General features: G+C 50.3%; 2 protein-coding genes across 2 annotated transcripts; one reads left to right on the forward strand and one right to left on the reverse strand.

Annotated features, from left to right (window-relative positions):
- Positions 1 to 3,153: 3,153 nt before the first annotated feature.
- Positions 3,154 to 4,086, forward strand: LOC101937987 (olfactory receptor 10D3-like). The gene has a single exon (XM_005312849.2). It carries the CDS (start codon positions 3,154 to 3,156, stop codon positions 4,084 to 4,086), a length of 933 nt encoding a protein of 310 aa, XP_005312906.1.
- A 4,579-nt stretch (positions 4,087 to 8,665) lies between these two features.
- LOC101938258 (olfactory receptor 10G6-like) lies at positions 8,666 to 10,500 on the reverse strand. The gene is made up of 2 exons (XM_008176687.2): positions 9,591 to 10,500; positions 8,666 to 8,715 (listed from the first exon to the last, which is right to left on the reverse strand). The coding sequence occupies exons 1-2, from the start codon at positions 10,495 to 10,497 to the stop codon at positions 8,666 to 8,668; spliced, it is 957 nt and encodes a 318-aa protein (XP_008174909.2). The 5' UTR covers positions 10,498 to 10,500.
- Positions 10,501 to 12,619: the final 2,119 nt, after the last annotated feature.

The following is a 12,619-nucleotide window of genomic DNA, read 5'->3' on the forward strand; positions in this document are numbered from 1 at the left end:
CTGCTGGAGCCCCCCCAATCTAGCCCTGTCTCTCTCACATCCCTCTCTGTGTAGTGTCGATGGATTTGTCTACACTATAGAGCTTCCCAGCGATGTCGCTAACCACCGCCAACCCCTTAGCGTAGACGCACAGTAGAGGTGCAAGATGAAACTTGTGTCTATTCCACTTACCAGGCTAGTGAAGGAGCAGCTTTCGTTCAGTTAAATCAGCTGCAATCGTCTAAAGACCCTTTCTCCTGACCCCTGATTGTGCAAAGGGGTGGGTAAGAGAACACGAGAGAGGCCCAGAAAGACGCAGCGCGACGTTCATCCCAATGACAAGAGGAGGGATGGCGTTGATAACCCTTCCTATGTTTGGGTTTAGAGAAACAGAGCGAGACAGAACCTGCTTTTCAGTGTCTGTGTTTGAGTGGCACCCAGAACAATGGTACCAGGATCTGGTTGGATTTGGGGGGTGGGGGAAGAGTGTGGGACTATATTACCAAAAATGACTCAATGCTCTTTTTGGAGTCTTTTCTGTACGGCGAAAAGTGATGAGAAGTGGTGCCCAGGACGTATGCTGCCCTCTGTCCGCACAGCGGTGATTTTCACCCTCACACGTAACCACACAAGGGCACAGAGACACAGAGAAGGGGCAGGGGGACAGCAGGGGACACAAACCAAGAACAAAGCTCTGTTGGCTTCAGAGGCCTCCAGCTGCACCTCTGGCCCAGGTTACTCCTATTTCACACCCCTGCGGGGAATTCTCTGGCGTGTGTCACACGGCAGGAGAGCCTAGACCAGCATGAACGTCCCCTCCCCCCTTACAATGTCGGGGTCAGATTCTCAGCTGGTAGAAATCTACACAGCTCCTTTGATCCCAGTGGAGTTACTCCTGATTTACACCAGAGTGCGCAGCTGAGAGGGAATCCAATGGAGTCCCCCAGGAGTCAGGTCAGGGGGAGCGAGAGCAGAATCCGGACCCCAGTGGAGCGGGGGATCTGGCTCTTTCAGTTCAATGGCGCTACAGTTATTGATGCCGGTGGAGGACCTGGTCCCGGGGGTCTATGAGCGTTATGGACAATGATGCAGAATCTCCGTTAATTGGCGACTCTGCCGAGGTCTCAGCCTGGGAGCCTGGTGGGATTCAGGGCCCTGGTCCCGACGGGCCCGAAAGGGATTTAAAGACCATGGAGAGCCGTAAGGAGGCTGGAAGCTGTGAGAAAGCTGTGGGGCTCGGCAGCAGTGTGGGGGATACGCTGTGGCAGCCCTCGCTAGCTTCGGAGCGGATTAGGTCTCCGGGTTGGATACCAAGAGCCCAGGCTGTGCACCTCTCCTGGGCGATGGGCCGTTTGGGATAAGGAAGCTGGATGGTGCTACAGAGGAGTCACGGCCGGGGACAGAAAGAAGAATTCCAGCCAGCTGGAGCGGCCCCTCCCAATGCAGCCAGTGTAAGACTCCTGCTTCGGTAAAGTCCTTCTCGCTCTGTCCCTCAGTCTCTGCCTGTCTCTGAATCTGCCAGTCTCTGTCTCGCGCCGAGGAAGATGTCAGCCCAATATTTTCTTTAGAGAGAAATCGATCCAGCCGTCCGTCCATCCTTCTCTGTGTGCCTGCCTGCCAGTCTGTCTGTCTGTCTGTATCTATCCTTTATCTCCCTCTCTCCATGTGTTACAGCCCCAACCCGCCAGCGTCTCCCCTTCAGCCCAGCCTCTCCTGCACGGGGAAAACTCCCCGGCCAAATGCAAACAGACACTTCGTTATTGTCCTTCAAACAGGGCCGGCACAACCCATTAGGCGACCTAGGCAGTCGCCTAGGGCGCTAGAATTTTGGGGGCGGCCACTGCGGCGGCCGGATCTTCGGCTGCCCCAGTCGTTGTCGGTATTTCGGGGGCGGGATCTTCCGCCGCCTCTGACCGCGGTATCATTTTGGGGCGGGAGCTTCCGCCGCCTAGGGTGGCAGAAAAGCTGGTGGCGCTCCTGCCTTCAAATATCAACTTAAAAACCCCTCTGGCATATTATCCACAGAGCCCAGCCTGCTGATCACAGCGGAGAAGATGACGAACTGTGGCCAGGGGCGCTGGAACAATTTGTGTCGTGGGGGTGCTGAGAGCCATTGAACCAAACTGTGAACCCTGGAAATGATGGAAAACATGTTAAGCCAGGGGCTGCGGCCGCCCTCCAACCCCCCGAGTTCCAGCACCTCTGGGTGTGGCTATTCCCCTGGTCCTTTCCTTTTCCTTCTCTCTCTAACCCCAATAAAAAAACCCCAAACAATTCACATGATAAACAAAGCTGGGGCAATTCTTCCCCACATTCATTGGTCTGTATGTTCCATCCTCCTCCTCTTCCTTAACAGAAACATGCAGCACTACGTGCTTTTATAAAACCGAAACGCTACCCAAAGAAGGCACTGCACTGCGCTGTGGCCACATTGGGTGCTGAGAGCCTTTGATCCAAACTGTGAACTCTGGATATGATGGTAACCGTGTCAAGCCAGTGGGTGCGGCAGCGCCCCCAGCCCCAGCACCTCTGGGTGTGACTATTTCCCTTCTCCTTCTTTCCTTTTCCTGCTTTCTCTATTCCCAGGAGCCCCCAACCCCCAACAATTCATATCATTCACAAAGCTGGGGCAATTCTTCCCCGCATTCATCCTCTTCCTTAACACAAACACATAGCAGCCCATGCGTTTATAAGAACAAAACCCTACCGAAACAAGGCACTCCACTGCACACCCGGACATCCCCCTCTGGGGAGCCTGACAGAGAGAACAAACCACACATGGGAAATATTAGCCACAAAAGAAAGGCTCTAAGGTACTGTGGTGATAAGGGTGGGGAAAGGGCCTAAACAGAACACAATTGAAGAAATTGGAATAGGACAGGAGAGAAGAGAAAAAACTGGAATAGAATAGAATAGACGTTCCGTTAGTCTGTTTGTGTCTGGACTGTAGGATCTTCAAGGCAGACATTTTCTCTTTCTATGTTCATCACCAGCCAATGAGGCCGTGTCCCCAAGTGGCATTACACTGACAGAAATATTCACCACTCCTAGTGACAGTTAGTCATGGGGGCAGCGGAAGGAAGGGTGAGCATTGCAGCTATAGAATGACGGGTCTGTTTGTTTCAGTAACTCATTGGCATTATTTCTCTCCCCTACCCCAGGAATGAGTCCCACATGGGGCTGGTCAACCACACTGTGGTGACTCATTTCATCCTCTTAGGGATCCCCAACACCGACGGCCTCCAGACCATCCTCTTCGTCACCTTCTTAGCCTTCTACCTCTGCACCCTGCTGGGCAACCTGCTCATCTTCTCAGCCATCCTCACTGACCGCCGCCTGCACACCCCCATGTACTTCTTTCTCTGCAACCTCTCTATTGTGGACCTTGGATTCTCTTCCATCAGCACCCCTAAATTGCTGGCCAACCTCTGGGCTCAGAGCAGGGTCATCTCGCTGGGCGGGTGCATGTCCCAGGTCTTCTTCTACCACTTTCTGGGCAGCACCGAGTGCCTGCTCTGCACCGTCATGGCCTACGACCGGTACGTGGCCATCTGCCACCCGCTGCGCTACCTGCTCATCATGAACCGGAGGGTGTGCGCCCTCCTGGCCGCCGGCACCTGGATCACCAGCTCCTTCCACGCCACCATCCTCACCAGCCTGACCTTCACGCTGCCCTACTGCGGGTCCAACGTGGTGGATTATTTCTTCTGTGACATCTTCCCGGTGGTCAAGCTGGCCTGTGCAGACACGTACATCATCGAGACTGTGACCTTCACCAACACTGGTATGGTGCCCATGACCTGCTTCCTCCTCATCCTCGCCTCCTACGTCAGGATCGTCTACTCCATCCTGAAGATAAACTCGGCCGACGGGAGGCGCAAAGCAGCCTCCACTTGCACCTCGCATCTAGTGGTGGTGACGCTGTTCTTCGGGCCCTGTGCCCTGGTCTACACTCAGCCCCAGCTGAGCACAGGGATGGTGACCGCTGTGCAGCTCTTTGGCTATGTGGTCACGCCCATGCTGAACCCGGCCATCTACACGCTGAGGAACAAGGAGGTGAAAGCGGCTCTTAGAAAACTGAGAGGGGGTCAAATGCCTCCACGTTGATGTGCAGCAGCTGCAGGGGTAGCATGTGTGTCTGCATAGAAATACATCGACAAACAGATCTGCATGGCTGCTCTGTGGCTTTTTTGAACCTCTGTCTTTCCCCATCACCATACAACCCCATCTGTCAGGATCTCTACAAATCATGTAAATGTTCCTAAAAATACCTACCTGTCTTTGACATGCAGTAAGGCTGATTTTTCCAAAGCTGCCTAAGGGATAGGCACAATCAGTGTGCACTAAAATTAATAGGAATTTGAGATCCAAATCTTGTAGCTGACTTTGAAAATCTCAGCCTTATTACACAGATCTGCGGAAGGAAGTGCAGCATCTTCTGAACGTGCAAAAGGGAAGGGAAAAAAATTCCCTTCATCTTCTGGCATGAACCCCAGCTCACCAGGCACCTGTCCTAGGTACTTGCCTAAAGTTCCTGGGTGAACAGTTGGACTTTTCAACATGCCCTGAAGATCAACGGATTTGTGATAAAATTTGCAAAAACCACTTAAGTGATTTGGGGACTTAACTCCCATTTTCAAGTGCTGGAGGTATTTAGGAGTCTAATTCTCACTGAATGGCAGTGGGATTCAGGCATCTGCAGACCAGATTTTTTAAGGCATTTAGCCAGTTACTTTCAATGGGAGTTAAGCACCTGACCTATTTAGAAGCCTAATGTGCCTAGTGGGATTTACTAAACCGCTGTAAAGCTAGACAGTAGGCCAGATTTCTAAAGATCTTTAGGCACCAAGTAGGATTTCAGAAGCTTTTTCAAAAGATTTTCTCATTGAAATCAATGAGAGTTAGCTATCTAGGGCCTGATTTTTAAAAGTGTGACAGTTATGGCAATTTCCTGGATAAACTTATTGAATTAAGTTTAATCCCTTTGGGGTCCATTGTATTAAAAATACAATTGTGTATGTGTTATTGTGGATTGAACGTAACTTTCCTAGAGACTGACTAATGTAATCCTGGGGAAATGTTAGGAACTTCTAAGAACTGTTTGGGACAGTATGTGTGAAGGGGGCCAGGACATATTTGGGAAGTCTCTACTGATTACCTAGTCCTGGAAACCCCAGATCAAAAACCCCCATCCTGCATAAAGCATGGACTAAACTTGTCATGACGGAGCTAGTTCTGAACTGAGGCTGTTATAAGCTGGTGACCACAGAAGAGACCCCATTGTGGGGTTTGAAGGACTAATCACCCGACAGAGTCCATGGTGGAGCTGGGGTGATCTCTGGTAAGTTTATTACTGTGCACGTAGGCACTTTTATTAACATAAGAACATAAGAACGGCCATACTGGGTCAGACCAAAGATCCATCAAGCCCAGTATCCTGTCTCCCGACAGTGGCCAATGGCAGGTGCCCCAAAGGGAATGAACAGACAGGTTATCATCAAATGATCCATGCCCTGTCACCCAATCCCAGCTTCTGGCAAACAGAGGCTAGGGACACCATCCCTGCCCATCCTTGCTAATAGCCATTGATGGACCTATCTTCCATGAATCTATCTAGCTCCCTTTTGAACCTCCTTATAGTATTGGCCTTCACAACACCTGCTGGCAAGGCGTTCCAGAGGTTAACAGCACGTTGCGTGGAAAAAATACTTTCTTGTGTTTGTTTTAAACCTGCTACCTATTAATTTAATTTCATTAAACCTGCTACCCTTGTTCTTGTATTATGAGAAGGAGTAAATAACACTTCCTTATTTACTTTCTCTATACCACTCATGATTTTATAGACCTCTATCATATTCCCCCTTAGTCGCCTCTTTTCCAAGCTGAAAAGTCCCAGTCTTATTAATCTCTCCTCATACAGCAGCCGTTCCATACCCCTAAACATTTTTGTTGCCCTTTTCTGAACCTTTTCAAATTCCAATGTATCTTTTTTGAGATGAGGTGACCACATCTGCACACAGTATTCAAGGTGTGGGCATACCATGGATTTATATAGAGGCAATATATTATTTTCTGTCCTATTATCTATCCCTTTCTTGATGATTCCCAACATTCTGTTCGCTTTTCTGACTGCCGCTGCACATTGACTGGATGATTTCAGAGAACTCTCCACAATGACTCCAAGATCTCTTTCTTGAGTGGTAACAGCTAATTTAGGTCCTATCATTGTATATGTATAGTTAGGATTATGTTTTCCAATGTGCATTACTTTGCATTTATCAACATTAAATTTCATCTGCCATTTTGTTGCCCAGTCACCCAGTTTTGTGAGACCCCTTTGTAACTCTTCACTGTCTGCCTGGGTCTTAACTATCTTTAGTAATTTTGTATCATCTGCAAATTTTGCCACCTCACTGTTCACCCCTTTTTCCAGATCGTTTATGAATATGTTGAATAGGACTGGGCCCAGTACTGACCCCTGCGGGACACCACTATTCACCTCTCTCCATTCTGAAAACTGACCATTTATTCCTACCCTTTTTTCCCTATCTTTTAACCAGTTACCAGTCCATGAGAGGACCTTCCCTCTTATCCCATGGCTGCTTATTTTGCTTAAGAGCCTATTTTAAAATATGTTTTCTCTGTATTGCTTTTACCTTAAAATAAAATACGCTTACTTAGGGAGAACTGTGTGAACTTAAAACGGAGGCAATTACACTGTGCACCACCCCGGAGGGGGGGGGGGGGAAAGCAAAGTCGGGCTGCTTAGGCTGGCTGGCTTTTGAGGGAACAATGCAGTGAAAGGAACTGCTCAGCCTGGAAAGGCCCCAGTCAGGAGGGAGAGAGATGTGGGTCTCCACCCAACAGCTAGGGAGCTGGAAGCCCGAGAGAGATGCTCCTGCTGGACCAATAAGGGGAAATACAGGTGCAGTTACTCTGAACTGTGACCAAAAGTTGGGCCTAAACATCACGGTCCATTTGAAAATTCCACTACGTGTCTATCTGCATCTTTAGGTGGCAATATACCTTTGAAAATCTGGCCACGTCCGATTGAATTTCAGTGGGAACTGGGCTCCTGAATGGCTTTTGAAAATGGGACTTACTCTCCTACGTTAATTAGGAGGTTTTGAAAATGTTACTCACTACATAGATAAAGATAGAAAGATAAAAAAGGAAGAAAAAATGCTAATAGATTTAACTGAGGTGAGAATGCTACATTCATCACATACAATATATTCCGGATTTGTGGTGCTTATGTATTGTGTCTTCTGCACCTGTTGCCTTGAATTTTGAGTAACATGCAATATGCATAGAACCTAAACCTGGGAATAAAATGGGGATTTTTTTCTTCTTTCCTGCCCCCAGCTGTTGTGTCATTGGAACTGGTCATTAAGTTTTCTGTGCTTTTTCTAGTTCTTGAAATTAAAAATAAATCCGAAACCAGTGTCTGGAGACGGCTGGGCCCATTTATGAGATCGAAAAAGAACAAGTGAAATCTTAGAGAACAGCGAAAATAGCTGGACTTTAAAGCTGGAATTTCCAAAGAAAGTTAAAAGTCTATGGCAGTTAGACACCAAGCTCTTGTGAGGTGCTTTTGAAATTCTCAATCTAAAGCAAAAGTGTGAGATGAAGTTCACCTGGGTGTGCAGAGGGTCAACTCGCCAGTTCTATACCAACTTCCATCCTAAACCATTTTATACTTGCACAATTAGCCTGACAAACTCATCAGTACACATTATTATTGAGGCCAAGAACGTAGTAGATTTCAAACAAGGATCAGAGATTGATCCGGATAACAAGAACATCTTGAGTTATATAAAAGCCAGTCGTCGTCGTCATCATCATCATCATCATCAAGGATGAGTAGTAAATTTTCCTTTGGAGCTTTTCTTTGGTGGAAAATTGGGTTTTCAATGGACCTGCCCAGGGGTAAACATCAGCATCACCCACTAGATGGGAATATGACCCTCTACTACATCAACCCACAGTGAACTGGGCACCAAGGAAAGTAATACTGCTGGTCCAGAAAGGTGTTGAAATCTCACTACATACAGCTATGTCCATATGCGGCCAGACCCTCTCTGGTATAAACCGACATGGCCCCACTGACTTCAATTTACACCAGCTGGAGACCTGAACCATTGACTCCAGTGGAGCTATGGTGGGTTCACACCAGTTGGAGATCTGAACCATTGACTCCAGTGGAGCTATGGTGGGTTCACACCAGTTGGAGATCTGAACCATTGACTCCTGTGGAGCTATGGTGGGTTCGCACCAGTTGGAGATCTGAACCATTGACTCCAGTGGAGCTATGGTGGGTTCACACCAGTTGGAGATCTGAACCATTGACTCCAGTGGAGCTATGGTGGGTTCACACCAGTTGGAGGTCTGAACTATTGACTCCAATGGAGCTGCAGCCAATTTATGCCAGCTGGGGATCTGTCCAATAATGCCTAGTGGTCTGGCTTGATTGTGGTGGGCACTGTGCAGAGTCAGTCCTTGTCCTAAAGAGTTTATAATCTAAACAGCCTTAAGGAAGTGCCCTAGCCCCATTTTACAGATGGGAAACCAAGGCATGCACAGAGCAAGTGACACAGGCTATCTGGAGTCCGACTCCAGTGCCTTCACCTCAGACCCTTCTTTCTTTGGGAATTGCTGGGGGTTATTTTTTGAAGCACTGATGTGCCTACGGGCCCCTTTGTGCTGTGTGCTGCACAGAGATAGAGAGGCCGTATGGGCCCTGAGGACAGGACACAGCAAGTGCTTGTGGCATACTGAGGGCGGGGGTGGGGTTTACAAAAATAAGACCATGTGGTGACAGACGTCATTTTATTTTTAGGAGTTGAAGAGCTTTGACAGTTCCAAGGGGTGGGATAATGGGATGTTCGGACCAATGGTCTGATGCTGTTTAGCTGTTCCTGTATCCCTAAAACATGTTAAACACCTCGGATTCTGCCCCGGGACCCCTTCTTAGATGAGCCTGACATTCTGTTCTTTTCCCTTCTCCTTGGATTAGTACATCAGAGCCAGAGTCACGGACCAGGACCCCACTATGCCAGATGTTCAAACATGGGACAAAAACCCAAGCTGCCGATCCCATCACCTCCCATTGTCACATGCAGACCCCATGCAGTGGTTAGAAAACCTATTTCTCTGGCTCCCATAACTGAACTCCTCCTCATTCTCCTCCCAGTCGGTAGTGACTTTAGCCTCACAACCCTGGGTGTTGTGTGGTAGTGAAATGACCCGCATGGGGAAACTGATGCCAAGGGACTTGCCCAAGGTCATACAGGGAAATAGAACCCAGGAGTCCTGACTCCCAGCCCACCCTGCTCTTACCACGAGACACGATTCCCTTCCAAGAAACAGAAATGCAACCCAGTAGTCCGGAGTGCCAATCAGTGCCTCTAGCCATAGGAGCATTGGAACAAATTCCAATAGATCCCAGGAGCCTGGAGTTCAATCGTTAGGCCCACTCCCCTCCCAGAGCCAGGGACAGAACCCAGGAGTCCTGATGTTCATCTCCAAGACCCTCTCTCCTGTCCAGTTCTCAGGCAGCTCCTGCTGGCAGCAGGATAATCATGGCTCAGGCCCTGGCGGTTTCCTGCCCCCCAGTCTCATGAGGGCAGCTTTCATCTCCTTGTTCCTCAGCGTGTAGATGAGGGGGTTGAGGAGCGGGGTCACCGTGGTGTAGAATACACCCACCACCCTGTCCACGGGGTGCTGGGACCCCGGCCTCAGGTAGATGAAGATCAGGGGCACGTAGTAGGTCACCACCACGGTGATATGTGCCACGCAGGTGGAGAAGGCCCGACGCCTGCCCTCAGTGGAGCGGATCCTCAGGATGGCTGAGACAATGTAGACATAGGACATCAGGATCAGCAGGAAGCAGGTCATGGCCACGAATCCCACGTCGATGAATGTCACCAGCTCGTTGAGCGCTGTGTCCCCGCAGGCCAGCTTCAGCACAGCCGGGATATCGCAGAAGATGTAGCCTACCTGGGTGTCCCGGCCGTAGGGCAGGCGGAAGGTGAGTGCAGTCTCTATCAGCGAGTGCAGGGAGCCCCCTAGCCAGGTCCCCGCTGCCAGGCACAGGCAGGCTCTGCGGTTCATAATGACGCTGTAGCGCAGTGGCTTGCAGATGGCCAGGAAGCGGTCGTAGGCCATGACCGTGTAGAGGAAGCACTCGGTGCAGCCCAGGAAGTGGAAGAAGAAGAGCTGGGCCACGCAGCCATGGAAGGAGATGGCCCCGCCGCCCGACAGGAAGCCGGCCACCACCTTGGGCACCACCACCGAGGAGACCGTCATGTCCAGGAAGGACAAGTGGCAGAGGAACCAGTACATGGGCTTGTGCAGCCGGCGCTCCCGGGCCACCGCCAGCAGGATGAGCAGGTTCCCGCACAGCGTCAACAGGTAGATGAGGAGGAAGAAGAGGAACAAGGGCACCCGCAGCTCTGGGGGGTATGAGAGCCCCACCAGGATGAAATGGGTGATCTGGGATCTGTTCCCACACTCCATCCACTCCGTTTGTGTCCCTGCCAGTGAACCTGCAGTGTTTATAATTAACAAAGGGCGAAATGGGTGATTTCTGCATGGGCATTCGGAATAACACTCACGTACGGGGCTCAGAATCAAACCCAGGTGTCCTGGCTCTGCACCTGCTCCAACCCACTGGACCCCACTCCCTTCCCAGATCTGGAGATAGAACCCAGAAGTCCTGACTCCCAGCCTGCTCTGTTTTAACCCATTAGACCCCACTCCTCTCGCAGAGCTGGGGATAGAAGCCCAGAGCAAAATACAGACAAATTCCAATGAGAAACAAAGCACACATGGTTAGCCGCGAGGGTGATTAACCCTCGGAACAAGCTCTCAGGGGAAGTGGCAGATTCTCTGTCTCTCGCTGTCTTCAAGACAAGAGCACTTGCCTCTGTGGAGGATGGCCCTTAGTCAGGCAGGAGTTGCTGGGCTTGGTGCAGGGGTAACTGGGTGAAATTCTATGGCCTTTGGTACCCAGGATCATCCTGGCCTCCTCTAGCCTTAAAATCTCTCTCTGTATGACTCTCTACGGCTGTGCGTGGTACCTGGCCGTGTGCTTGGTGGGATGCTGCAGCCAGCGCTCTAAGCTGCTCTCTCAGCTCTCCCTTTCCCTCGTGAAATCCCTCCGACCAGACACTTCACACAGGAGCTGGGTTCGATTCGAATGTGAAGCCCGCCTCAAACCAGCCGGGACTCAGGGTCTTTGTCCCTACAGAGCATTACCCCAGAGCTGCCCACTGCAGGTTCCTTGCATCTGCCTCCTAAGTAATTGGTACCAGCCACGGCGGAAGACCAGGCTGGAGGGGCCCCAGCACTGATCCGATCAGGCAGTTTCTCTGTTTCTAGCAATCGTTTCTCTGCTCTGTTTAGTTTTCCCTTCAGCTCTGACATGTCCTTTCTCTCTGCAGTTTCTTATAACCTTGCACCGTCTCTCTGTTCTTCCTTGTGCTCTCCTCCCTTCCCCCCTTGTGTATCTCTCTCCTTCGGGATCACTCATGGCTGGGCCAATATTAAACTGTTGATGTTCGCTGTGTTTTTAAGTACATATAATTATGCCCTCCGACCACCACTGGGAAGCTCCACTGGGCATTATTAGCAGTGTTGTTTGGGCACAGTGAAGAGGGTCTGTGTATTTCATTAGTGAGGAGAGTCTGTGGCCTGGCTAGGCTGGACTGCAGAACGCACCTGGTGCTGACGATGATGGTTACACCAAAGGTCCTGCCAATGCAACGATTCTTATAGAAAACTGCTTATTGAGAACGCTCTGAGCCAGGCCTGAGCCAGGGCTCTGCAAGGGGATGCTGCTTTGCACAGAGTGGAGTGGGTGTCCCTTCCCTTGGTGTGAGTGCCGACCCCAATGTCCCAGCAAAGTTCTAGGGGGTGCTGTGCTGCAGGGAAGGGGTGGGGCCCTGTTCTCTCTGAGTATGTCTGAACAGGGATCAAAAACCTGCAGCTGGCTTGGGTCAACTGACTTGGGCTTGCAGGGCTCTGGGGCTAAAAAACCCACCACCAACAAAAACATTCCCTCAGTACATTTCTCAGCTCGGCCCCAGTCCGAGCATCTACACAGCAATATTTACCCCTGCAGCTGACCCAGGCCAGCCACTGGTCTTTTATCCCTGTGTAGACATACCCTCTGAGTCCGTTTTGGACCCAATGTCCCAGCACAGCAGCTGGGGGCGCGATGCTGTAGGGGGTGCTGTCTCCAGAGAGTCAGTGTGAGCCCAGCGCTCATGGCACATTTTGATCAAAGTCGATGTTTTAACCTTCATTTCCTGTCTACACTCTCACGAAGGCCTTGTCTACACTACGAGAGTAGTTCGATTTTACTTGCATCGAATTTTTGTAATCGATATTGCAAAGTCGAACGTGTGTGTCCACACTAAGGACAGTAATTCGACTTTGTGCGTCCACACTAACGGTGAAAGCGTCGACATTCGAAGCGGTGCACTGTGGTCAGCTATCCCACAGTTCCCACAGTCCCCTCTGCCCATTGGAATTCTGGGTGAAGCCGGCAATGCCTTCTGGGTAACAAAATGAGTCGAGGGTGCTTTTGGGAAACTGTCGTCATCCGTCCATCACTCCCGCCCTCCCTCCCTGAAAG

This window comes from Chrysemys picta, chromosome 13, assembly GCF_011386835.1.
Source record: "Chrysemys picta bellii isolate R12L10 chromosome 13, ASM1138683v2, whole genome shotgun sequence".
Lineage (NCBI taxonomy): Eukaryota > Metazoa > Chordata > Testudines > Emydidae > Chrysemys > Chrysemys picta.

Coding starts and splice junctions, on each gene's coding strand:
- LOC101937987 (XM_005312849.2), top strand. CDS start 3,154: ATGGGGCTGGTCAACCACACTGTGGTGACTCATTTCATCCTCTTAGGG.
- LOC101938258 (XM_008176687.2), bottom strand. CDS start 10,497: ATGGAGTGTGGGAACAGATCCCAGATCACCCATTTCATCCTGGTGGGG. Junction 8,716..9,590: donor AGCTGCCCTCATGAGACTGG/GGGGCAGGAAAC, acceptor GTCCTCAGGGCC/CATACGGCCTCTCTATCTCT.